Below are 10,980 nucleotides of genomic sequence, written 5' to 3'. Positions count from 1 at the left end.
AACAGTACGAGAATTTTGTTTGGTTTGATTTGACTTGATTTCAACACTAATACGCTCCAGCAATATACACACCGACGCACAAAGAAAGCGCTGTTGGTAAGCCTTTGTTTCTCTCTCTTCTTTCTGCTTATCTAGAACCCTACCACAATTCTCCCCGCTGGCAAAGATTCCTTTCTTTCTTTCTCCTACCCTGAACTTTTCTCCAGAAACAATCACTCTTATCTTGTTTTTCGTTTCCTTCATGTAAAGCAGTTGCTATACTTTGCTGGGTCGTTTTTTTTTTTTGGTTTTCGTCAGTGATGGGATGTTCTAGTTCGAAGTTAGATGATCTGCCGGCAGTTGCTCTATGTCGGGAACGATGTAATTTCTTGGATGAAGCAATTCAACAACGTTTTGCTTTAGCTGAAGCTCATGTTGCTTATACAGCTTCTTTGAAGTTATTTGGACAGTCTTTGAACAATTTTGTTGATAATGATTTCGGGACTTCTTCAGGGACGTTGCCTCCTTCTCCTCCATCTCCTAATAAACTTAAAAGCAAAGCGGTGGATCCAGTTCAAGTTGGGTCAAGTTCTCCCAAGAAAGATGTTATTTCTCACCACCATTCCCATTCCCATTCTGGGTCTCATCTTCACTTCGATTCTGGTTCTGATGAAGATGATTCTGCCGGGTCCTTGCACCATTCAGATCATTCTTCTCCTTTGCACCACGATGGTGGGGGTCCTCATATTGAGTATTTGCACCAAAATTACCCCAATTATGGTGCCTACGAAACCGGGCCTTTCCCTGGTGGGTATATGCATATGAATTTTATGAAGAAGCAACCAACGCCGTCTATTGTTTATGAGCAAAGGCCTGTGAATCCAGAGATAGTTTATATGGGTGAATCTTCATCATCATCTTCTTATTATAATAACAATAATCCTAGTTCTAGTTCATATCCTTATCCGGGTTATCAAAATTACGGTGGTTTTAGTAATTATGCTTTCTATTCGGCGCCTGGTTATCAGTCATCACTGCAACCGTCGTCAATGGCTGGAGGGTCATCCTCGAAACCACCGCCGCCTCCACCTTCACCTCCGAGAACATCAGCTTGGGATTTCTTGAACCCGTTCGAGAGTTATGAAAACTACAATCATCCGTATACGCCGAGTAGGGATTTGAGGGAGGTGAGGGAAGCGGAAGGGATCCCTGATTTGGAAGATGAGAATTATCAACATGAAGTAGTTAAAGAAGTGGACGGAGATCAGAAATTTGTTGATAGCGGAGGGTATTCCAAGTCCCCAGCTGAAGAAGCAGCTAAGGGAGTTGTTAATAGTGAAGCAGAGGCCTCGCTTTATCAGAGCAGGCCAAGTGTAGGGGTGGAAAATGATAGGGTGGAATATGAGGTTCATGTGATGGATAAGAAAGTTGTGAGTGATGAGAGCGCTGAGGAGCGCGGTAAAGGATCAAAAGGCCCTCCAAGGAATGTTTTTGAGGTGATTAGAGAGATACAGGTTCAGTTTGTTAAAGCTTCTGAGTCAGGGAGTGAAATTGCGAAGTTGCTTGAGGTGGGAACACTTCCTTATCACCGTAAACATGGTAATGATTTTCATCATTATTTTACTGGATTGTTGTGTTATTTTATCTATTTGCTCTAATAGTAATACGAACTCGGGGTTTGGTATCTTTTCTGCAACAGCTTCGAAGATGTTGCAAGTAGTTACTCCTTCGTTATCATTAGTATCATCTCAGCCATCTACTTCTAAGACTGATTCATCGGCTAACAATACTGATCCGGCTTTTCTAGACTTCAATGAAGAATTGGCCAAGAAACAGAGAAACCTTTCCTCTACGTTGCAGAAGTTGTATCTTTGGGAAAAGAAACTCTACAATGAAGTAAAGGTATATTGAGTCTTGATGATGTATTACCTGTTGTTGTACTTGGTATCTGTTTCTTTCCCCTTCCAGCCCTTTACCCATTTTTCTTTAGAATATCAGATTCATTATTATCTCAAAAATGGCTGTATGGACTACTTGATTCATATCAATTTTTATTGGTTTATATTTGGTTGGTTTTCATTTCACTGTATTTTCTTAGAATATGTTTGACTATCTATTAATTATATTACCTGCAGATATTTTAGTTTAATTTGGATTGTGTTCTGAAAGTTATTGCTCTGAGATATTCATTTTGAAAGGCTTCATGATGTTAACTCTTGTGCTTTGTTGTGGATGGTGGTTTATATTTCAAATTATGTTGTTTCTGCACCCATTTGAGGAATGCCTTACAAGCACATGAGTTGGTTTTCTGGTGTCAAATGACTTAGTTATGCCCCGGATTAAGAGCAGTTTTGTGCCTCTTCTTTTAGTGTTTCCATAAACTTTATGATTCTCCTTTACTGGAAGTTTTCGATGCAATGCAGGCTGAGGAGAAGATGCGGGTAGCTTATGACAGGAAATGCCGTAAGTTGAAGCGGTTAGATGAAAGGGGTGCTGAAGCTAACAAAGTTGATTCAACCCGGAATATAATCAGGAGCCTATCAACAAAGATAAGAATTTCAATTCAAGTTGTTGACAAGATATCTGTGACAATTAATAAGATCAGAGATGAGGAGCTATGGCCACTGCTCAATGAACTGATTGAAGGGTACTATTTCTGCTTGTTTAACTCTTTTCTTTTTTTACATCTCATTCTATGTTCTCAACAAACATTGCTCTTTGGTCTTAATTTCTTAAATGAGTGTTTTGTTCTAAACTGACATAATTGTCGCTTACTTTTGACATTGCCATTTGATTGTTTTCACGTGATTTCTTTACTTAGCAATTTTAATCAGATCATTTTTGCCGTATTGGTTGCATTTAGGAATTTCTTTGGCATTTTACTTGTTTGCATTAGTATTCTTTTAGGAGCCTGTTATCCTTGCTGTTGAAGCTTGTAAAAGTGTACAGTCAAGAGTGATGAGAGGTGAATGTCAATGACGGGGGTACTGGCCTGAGAGTTCTTTAAAGGGTATGAAGAGTTGAAGAAAGAATGAAAAGGAGTTAGGAAATTTGCCCCCACCAGTAAATTCTACAACAGTTAATACTTAATAGGATACATTTTGTTAGGTCATGCTTTTCTTTTCCTTTTTCCCCCCTTTTTGTGGATACTTGAAATATTTGCAGCTAATAATTGGTGCGTTTGGCCTAAGATGTCTAGCTACCATGTTTGGAAGATTATTATTTGAGTTCCAGGTTAGTTGTTTAAATACTATATCTACTGAAATCTAGTTAGAATTTGTGAAAAGGCTGTGCCGTATTGCTCTACTAACCCAAAGATATAAAATAGATACTGGTTAGTCATAAAGTCTATAATATGTATCATTTACTTCTTTTATTTTAATTTAATTATTTATTGGGGTGGGTGGGTGTGGAGTATGTCTTTCACAGAAAGGATTGAACTAGTTATTAGATTCATGGGGATCAAGCAGTAATATGCTTTTAAGGAAGTTCTTAGTGTGAACTGTTTGGAACATGGATTTCAGATAATGTTTTTGGATTTGGTGTATTATGTAAACTGTTCTAATAACTGTAGTCTATACATTAAGTACTAAAAGATCCAGATGTCTTTGTATTTGATGTATATGGGTAGTATAGTACTGAGTGAGTTGAGTGGCTTTTCATCTCAGTATTTCAAAATGCACCTTCCGTCACCATATATCATATAAATAATATGTGAAACTTTATCACAATTTATATGTTTGAATACACTTATATGAGATGCTGTTCACAAATGTAAGCTGGGAATACCTATTGACCATTTTTGAACGTATACTAATTAATTGCTGTTAAAGGACAATCTAATTAAATGTTGGCTGAAATGTTGGCTATAGAACTGAAGCAAACCTCTTTGGCTGAAAGAAATGTACGCTTTCTGTAGATATTGATTTCAAATTTCCTTTTGTGAACTTGATTACTTTTCTTCTTTTTTAATGGTTTTCATTTCCTTCAAAGTACTGAATTTGCAATTTTTCATCACTCCACAAGCCAAAATTTACTTACCATTTATTATTATCTTTTTCTTTCTTCTGTCTTATGATGTTTTCTTGTAATTTCTTTTTCCAGGTTAAACCGAATGTGGAAATGCATGCTTGAATGCCATCATAGTCAGTGTCAGGTAATTAAAGAAGCCAAAAGTTTAGGTTCTATTGGATCTGGCAAAAAACTTAGTGATGACCATCTTAAGGCCACTTTGCAGCTTGAGCATGAACTTATTAGTTGGACTATAAGATTCTCTAGTTGGATAGGTGCCCAGAAGGGATATGTCAGGGCTTTGAATAATTGGCTTCTGAAATGTCTTCACTATGAACCTGAAGTGACTGATGATGGAATAGCTCCCTTCTCACCTAGCAGGGTAGGTGCACCTCGTATATTTGTAATCTGTAATCAGTGGTCACAAGTAATGGATAGAATATCTGAAAGGGAGGTGGTTGACTCCATGCGGATTTTTGCCATGAGCATATTCCAGCTTTGGGAACAAGATAAGTCGGAAATGCATCAGAGAATGATGGCGAATAAGGATTTAGAGAGAAAGGCTAGGAACTTGGATAGAGAGGATCAAAAGCTACACAAAGAGATCCAAGCGATGGATAAAAAAATCGTTTTGGTCTCTGGAGATGGTAATAGTCTCTCAGTAGCCGGACATGTGTATCAGAGTGACACTAGCAACGCCAGTTTGCAGGGTAGCTTGCAACGCATTTTCGATGCGATGGAAAGGTTTAGTTCTGAGTCCTCCAAAGCCTATGAGGAGCTTTTGGAACGTGTTAAAGAAAGGATTGCTCAAGATCATGAAAGAGTTACGTAGGGCTGTAAATAGCGGCTACAAGCAGTCTTGCTCTGTGAGAAATGAAGCTCAAGCGGTGGTCAAACGTTCTTGTAATGCAAAACTTGGCTGGTTGCTCTTCTGTCAGGGAAAGACTTGGTAATGACTCATCATCTGCCTCCGGCAACAATAGTTTTAGATAGGCTATGATATGCATAAATGAAGAGAGATTGGGAGGCGCAGGCCACTAGGCGTTGCAGATTGCAAAGCCTTCCAACTGAGAACTGTCGGGGTTTGCCTAGATCCCAAGATATTGACGGTTGGTGAGAACCTATAGGTGGTGCCCTTGTAGAAGTACAAATCATCGTATTCTATCAACTAGATGGCATCATGCACCACCGTTATTGAAGAAAATGGAGTATGCTTCTGCAAACAAGAGCAGCAAATGTAATCAAAGCATCTGAGTAAGTAGATTCTCCATCAATTTTGCATTTCAGCGTGATTCTAGTTACAGGAATACCCGCTAATCAAATGTTGTACTATAATGCAATTTTCTTTTCCATTTTGAATTAAATTATTTCAATTTTTGTATAGACGACTGTTTTGGCACACTGCGAGTTGAAGGCACTACTGAATAAAATAAAGGTGTCGTGAAGAGCTAAATGAAATCTGCACTACTGAATAAGTTTGCCTGCAATGAACATTTAATATGAATTAACATGTTCTCATTGATCTGATGAGCTGCTCCGCTTAGATGCCGTGTTTTGTTTTTATAATAAAATTGTTCACATTTGAGGCTACCAATTTAATGAAACGTAGAAAACACACAAAATGGTGTTTTATCGAAATTAGAAAAATCTGTTGTAGTCTTTGATTTTATGTAATTGATATTAGGATCTTGTTAATACATAAGTTTAGGAATTAGTCTTTGCTTTTTCTGTATACTCTTTTGTGTAATATAATATAAAGTTGCATACGCATGAAAAAAAATTCTCTTCCACTTAAAGCAGGAATAAAATTTCCCACTATTTATGACTGCAAAAAAAATTGGTATTGCAAATGGTTGCTTCTCGGCGAATAGGAACTATTAAACTCTCACTCATTTTATATGATATTCCTCATCTTCCCGAACTTTCTTGTAATATTGTGTTTATCAGCAATTCTATTTATCTTGTTGCAACTTACAGGAAATGATTTTGGGGAAAGCTTCCTAAAAAATGGAACCAAAGCAAGTTTCAAATGTTTGCTTAAACTCTAGTTTGATTTTCAATAATGTTATGATATAGCACCGTAGGTTAGGAGTTAGGACTCCAAATTCTATTGTTTAAAATCAAAGAACAATAGGAGGTGTTTCAAATGTCTAAGGCTCCACATTGCCTCGAATTGTTCGAATAAAAAGATATTCACTATTTTAAAGGTTACCGAAAATGATTCATATGGAGAATTAGAACCCATATATGAAGAAGTTACGAACGATGAAGAAATGTTCGTGATAAGGAGAAATCTAAACATGACCTACAAAGAAGAAGACCGGATGGGACACTATTTTCCACACAAGTTGCAGTTGTAAAGGGAAAGTATGTAATGCTATTATTAACAGACGAGCATGCAAGAATGTTGTTTCTAGTGAAATGGTGGAGAAATTAAAACTTGACACAGAGGCTCACCTTTCTCCTTACAAGCTCACTTGATTGGATTCAGACGATGAGAACAAAGTAAATAAATGGTGCCTTGTTCCTTTCTCTATCGGAAATATATATAAAGATGTGTTATGGTGTGATATTATACCTATACATGTTTGTCACTTGCTTCTTGTGTGATGGGACTAGAACTTAAGTCTAGTAAACCGTGCGGCCTTAGACGAATTTTTTGCTTCAAATCTACCTAAGTCAACCTAACTATCGAAAGTGAGAATTCTCTCAAAAATTCTTTAAGGCATTGAAAAATATAGTGGAAGCAACTCGAAATGAAAGAGCAACAGAGAATTGAAAAGCCACCAGAAAGTAATGTACACAATGTGTTTTGAGTAAATGCTCTCAATAAATTCTTTAACTTAATGAAGAGGGAGGCATTTATTAAAAATGAAGAGGGAGGCATTTATTAATAGTTGAGCTCTCTGAGATCCAACGGTACAAATCGAATTACATCAACGGTTGAGATTAGTGTCTATCTACAAGATGAGAGTCCTAAGGGATTTAAACTCTATACATCTTTATCCTTTAGGATTTACATTAATTACCATAGTAACTCTAGTTTTACTGAAGTGTTTCACTGGGCCACTTTGACTTCAGGTAGATGAACTTCTCCATGTGTTCCACGAGTCGGGCTAGTTCAAGCAGGTCAAATGAGCCGCATTTAATCAGCTGACCTCCATGGAACATTCTGTGCGCAATGGTCACGGGCTTTGTGTTGGGAAATGTATCCATATTGTAGTAAACATGTAATTATTTTCTATCATTTGAATGATGAATAAATGAATAAACTTAATTTCACATTTAACTATTATATCTTTTGTGTTTGTCTTTTATGTTTTGCATACATACTGAAATTGTGACAAACAAATATTAGCTCATTGATTGTCTAAATTCGAACTGATGATAAGTGGCACTGTAAGAACGTTTATATTGCGAGAAAGAAAACTTCAATAGATAATCTAAACGAGTCCGTGATAACTCTAAAATATAGAGTTATTTTAATACCTTTTAACTTACAATTTCATTCAAGTCAAGGGTGATTGATGACAATTTGTGTTGTAATTATTCTAATTTCTATTGATTGTAAAATGTATCTTGAAATAATTCACCTTGATTTATTTATACGCTAAATATGTGATTTCTTCATCTTTGAAGGTAGTTGGTACAATAGGAGGAAAGAAGGACTTGAAGTTCACATGTTGACACTCAATGTCGCAATAGCACTGCAACATAGGACCTACGGGATTGGGATGATATGTTGTCATCTTTGAACGCCCAAATATTGCTTGTTGGACTTCAAGATTCTTCTCAACCTAATGATGGAGTGGACAAACAAGCTTGGACAGCCCAAAAGAGCCCAAACCGTCTACTAAGGGAAGGAGTAACCTGAATCGTTCCGCTAAAGAGGAGAGGAGAAAGGAGCTCAAAACTGTCCATGGACTTGGTCTTTACCTATCTCAACCACTAAATCAACCATGGAGAGAATCAAGCAACTCTTCCTCCACAAATCAAGCAAATCGTCCACCCTCTCTATTAAATTAAGCAAATTGTCCACCATTCTTCCTCAAATCATGCCAACCGTTTACCTGCGTGGAGAAAATCAAGGGTGAGACGCCAAAAATAGTAAAGGGAGAAGGGGGCTCACTAGTGTAAATAGGGGGCACTAGTTACATTTCAAACACACCGCAATCGAGAGCACACAACCCTTAGTAATGGTGCATGTTTGATTTCTTAATAATTGAATTAGTAATGGTATCTAGAAATATTGTTACCTTGCATAACCCTTAGGTATGATGCTTGCATATGAACCTTGAAGTTAATGAAACATAGAAATATGCTAAAGAAACTAAAAGGTTAAAAGTGAGACGGATTGCCAAATTGCCAATTGCCACGAGTTCACCATAACATTCCTTAGCATTGTTTTTAATGATCATAAGTTAGGGGAAAGTAGTTATTCTAGCCTTTCATGTCATTGTGATTAAAACTTGTTAATATTTGCTGCTTATATTCAGTGCTATATTATAATTGTTGTGCACACTTAGTTAATTTTAATTAGGTTAATTAGTTAACTCAATTCTCGTTTTATTATTTCCATCACCAACTTATTAGTTGTTAATTGCACATTATTTGTCTTATGTACAGTCTCTGTGGAGACAATATTCTTTCCTTACTACTTTATTACTTGTTGGCGACTTTGTACACTTGCACATCATTCGATAATATCGCAATAAGTTTTGGCGCCGTTGCTGGGGATTGTTTTAGTAATTATTTGTGAAGTTAATTATTTTGCAATTTGGTTCATTTTTCTAGCAATATTAACTTAGTTAATTTTGTGATTTTTTAGGTGTTTATGAACATATATTGAATTATCGATCTACTTCCAGTTGATCTTGAAATTGAATATACCTTTAGAAGAAGAAGAAGAAGGGAACGTGTGAATCAGAGACAAACTGAAGAAATGAACTAAGATTAAAGAGACAGAGTTGCTAAAGCTCAAAATTCGATCATTATTGCTAATGACAGAGATCATGCCATCTGTCAATATGTTGTGCCTCTCTTCAATGAATTAAATCCAGGTATTGTAAGACCTGAAATTAAGGCACCATAATTTGAATTGAAGCTAGTGATGTTCCAAATGTTACAAATGATGGGCCAATTTAATGGGATGCCTACTAAAGACCCACACCTTCATCTTCTCTTATTCATGAAAGTAAATGACTAATTCAAATTGGCCGGAGTGACCGAAGATGCTTTGAGATTGAAGTTATTCCCATACTCATTGAGAGATAGAGCATGGGCATGGTTGAATTCTTTACAGTCTGACTCCATATCTATATGTTAAGAATTGGCTGAACGATTCTTGATGAAATATTTTCCTCCCAGTAAAAATTTCAAGCTTTAAAATGAGGTCACTGCATTCCAACAACTTGATGACGAATCTCTGTATGAGACATTGGAGTAATTCAAGGAGTTATTGTGAAATTTCCCTCACCATGGGATTCCATATTGCATTCAATTGAAGATTTTTTACAATGGTCTCAATGCACATACAAGCATGGTGGTAGATGCTTTTGCAAATGGAACTCTTCTTTCTAAGTCTTACAATAAAGCTTACAAAATTCTTGAAAGAATTTCCATTGAAAATTATCAGTAGCTGACTAATTGAACAACCACAAGAAGAAAAGTGGCAAGAGTACATGAAGTTGATACCCTTACTTTATTGGAAGCTCAAGTATCTTCTATATCTTCCATGCTTAAGAACTTTACTACTAATGGTTTCAATGGTATTCTGATAGGTCAACAACCAAGCCAATTTGAGAACATTTCATGTGTGTACTATGAAGACAATCATATGTTCAAAAATTTCCCGTGAACCTTAGAATCCATCTATTACATGGGAAACCAAAATCAGAATAGGAGTGCTCCAAGTCTGCAATCAAATTTCTATAATCCTTCATGGCAAAATCATCTAAATTTCTCGTGGAGTAATTAAGGAACTAGTCCTAGCAACTCTTATGTAACTCCGTTTGTGAATTAATTCACTTGTGACGTTTATGGTGTGACTTACCTAAATCTTGAGTTAGTCACTGACCATGCGTATGTAACTCATGTGTTTTGGTATAAGTGGAGGCTTATGCTCTAAAGATGATTGAGTCAATAGTTGGTATGTTGGTTACAGGACTTGTGTATGGCATGGCTTTACTAGCAACAATGGAATTCATAACTCGATTAAAGAGTTAACGATATCCTCTCATTGGCATTGTGGATTGATAAATATGGAACATGACTAAGGGTTGCTTGTTTTTGAACAAGTAATTTATCACAGTCATTAGTTGACGGTTATCATATTAATCATTAAGAAGCCACAATGGTGATAATGAGATAAAACAGGATTGCATTGAGTGAACGGATTTAACTTAAAGGAATCAAATATATTGTCACACCTAATTTTCTTTAAACTGGACAATTAGGAATAGTTCAAGGGTTAAATTGAAAGAGACCGTAAGATAGCGGCCTCTATTGAAAAATTAAAGAAATATAGAGGCTGGTTTGGATGTAGTTGAATTTCAAATCTAGTTTGGTTAGATTAGAACCAGTGGGTCTCTTAATGGGGATAGAATGATTTTCAATGGATGGTTTCTACACGGTTAAAGATCGTGTCAGAAGAGATATATATAGTTGGGGAAATGACTTCTCGAGAAGATAATTCTTCTCCTTTTTTTCTTCACTTTCTTCTATTCTTCATCTTCCTTGATTGCTTTGAAGAAGATATAACTATGGAAGCTTTGCATGGAGCGATGGACCTGAGGGTTTAGTCAGAAAAGTATGAAATTCAGTAAACTGCAGTTAAGAGGATGAAAGCTCTAGCGTTTGGAAAAGCTAAGCTAGTAAGACGAAAAATCATTAGGTGAGATTCTACTTACCATTCCTAGAATGTTGAGTGGCTGACATGATTCTATGTTAAGTTTTGTGATAATGAATGTTATTTGCTGATTTTTTATGCTA

The 10,980-nt window shown here is 36.3% G+C and overlaps 1 protein-coding gene and 1 non-coding gene across 5 annotated transcripts; one reads left to right on the top strand and one right to left on the bottom strand.

Annotated features, from left to right (window-relative positions):
* Positions 1-5,496, top strand: LOC107922356 (protein ALTERED PHOSPHATE STARVATION RESPONSE 1). Of its 4 annotated transcripts, none has more exons than XR_001691247.2 (5): positions 1-1,578; positions 1,679-1,881; positions 2,403-2,626; positions 4,084-5,244; positions 5,375-5,496. XR_001691247.2 is itself a non-coding variant. In XM_016852352.2 (5 exons), exons 2-5 carry the CDS (start codon positions 300-302, stop codon positions 4,820-4,822), a joined length of 2,445 nt encoding a protein of 814 aa, XP_016707841.2. In that variant the 5' UTR covers positions 40-96; positions 253-299; the 3' UTR covers positions 4,823-5,496. The 4 variants fall into 4 exon arrangements, 3 of the variants coding, with proteins under 3 accessions (XP_016707840.2, XP_016707841.2, XP_016707842.2); XM_016852352.2 differs by having other exon boundaries at positions 40-96; positions 253-1,578; positions 4,084-5,496; XM_016852353.2 differs by having other exon boundaries at positions 74-1,578; positions 4,084-4,135; positions 4,217-5,496.
* A 3,871-nt stretch (positions 5,497-9,367) lies between these two features.
* On the bottom strand, positions 9,368-9,474 carry LOC121214159 (small nucleolar RNA R71). Its single transcript, XR_005909745.1, has one exon. It is a non-coding gene; the product is annotated as a small nucleolar RNA R71 (small nucleolar RNA).
* Between the last annotated feature and the right edge of the window lie 1,506 nt (positions 9,475-10,980).

The sequence above is a fragment of the Gossypium hirsutum genome, chromosome D01 (assembly GCF_007990345.1).
Source record: "Gossypium hirsutum isolate 1008001.06 chromosome D01, Gossypium_hirsutum_v2.1, whole genome shotgun sequence".
Taxonomy (NCBI): domain Eukaryota; kingdom Viridiplantae; phylum Streptophyta; class Magnoliopsida; order Malvales; family Malvaceae; genus Gossypium; species Gossypium hirsutum.
Note: the sequence above shows the minus strand (reverse complement) of the source record. Positions and strands in the feature narration are given on the sequence as shown.

Bases quoted from the DNA above. Each gene is read 5' to 3' on its own strand.
- LOC107922356 (XM_016852351.2), top strand. From the start codon at position 300: ATGGGATGTTCTAGTTCGAAGTTAGATGATCTGCCGGCAGTTGCTCTA. The intron at 1,579-1,678 runs GTAATGATTTTC...TTTCTGCAACAG, and splicing joins TCCTTATCACCGTAAACATG to CTTCGAAGATGTTGCAAGTA. The intron at 1,882-2,402 runs GTATATTGAGTC...GATGCAATGCAG, and splicing joins AACTCTACAATGAAGTAAAG to GCTGAGGAGAAGATGCGGGT.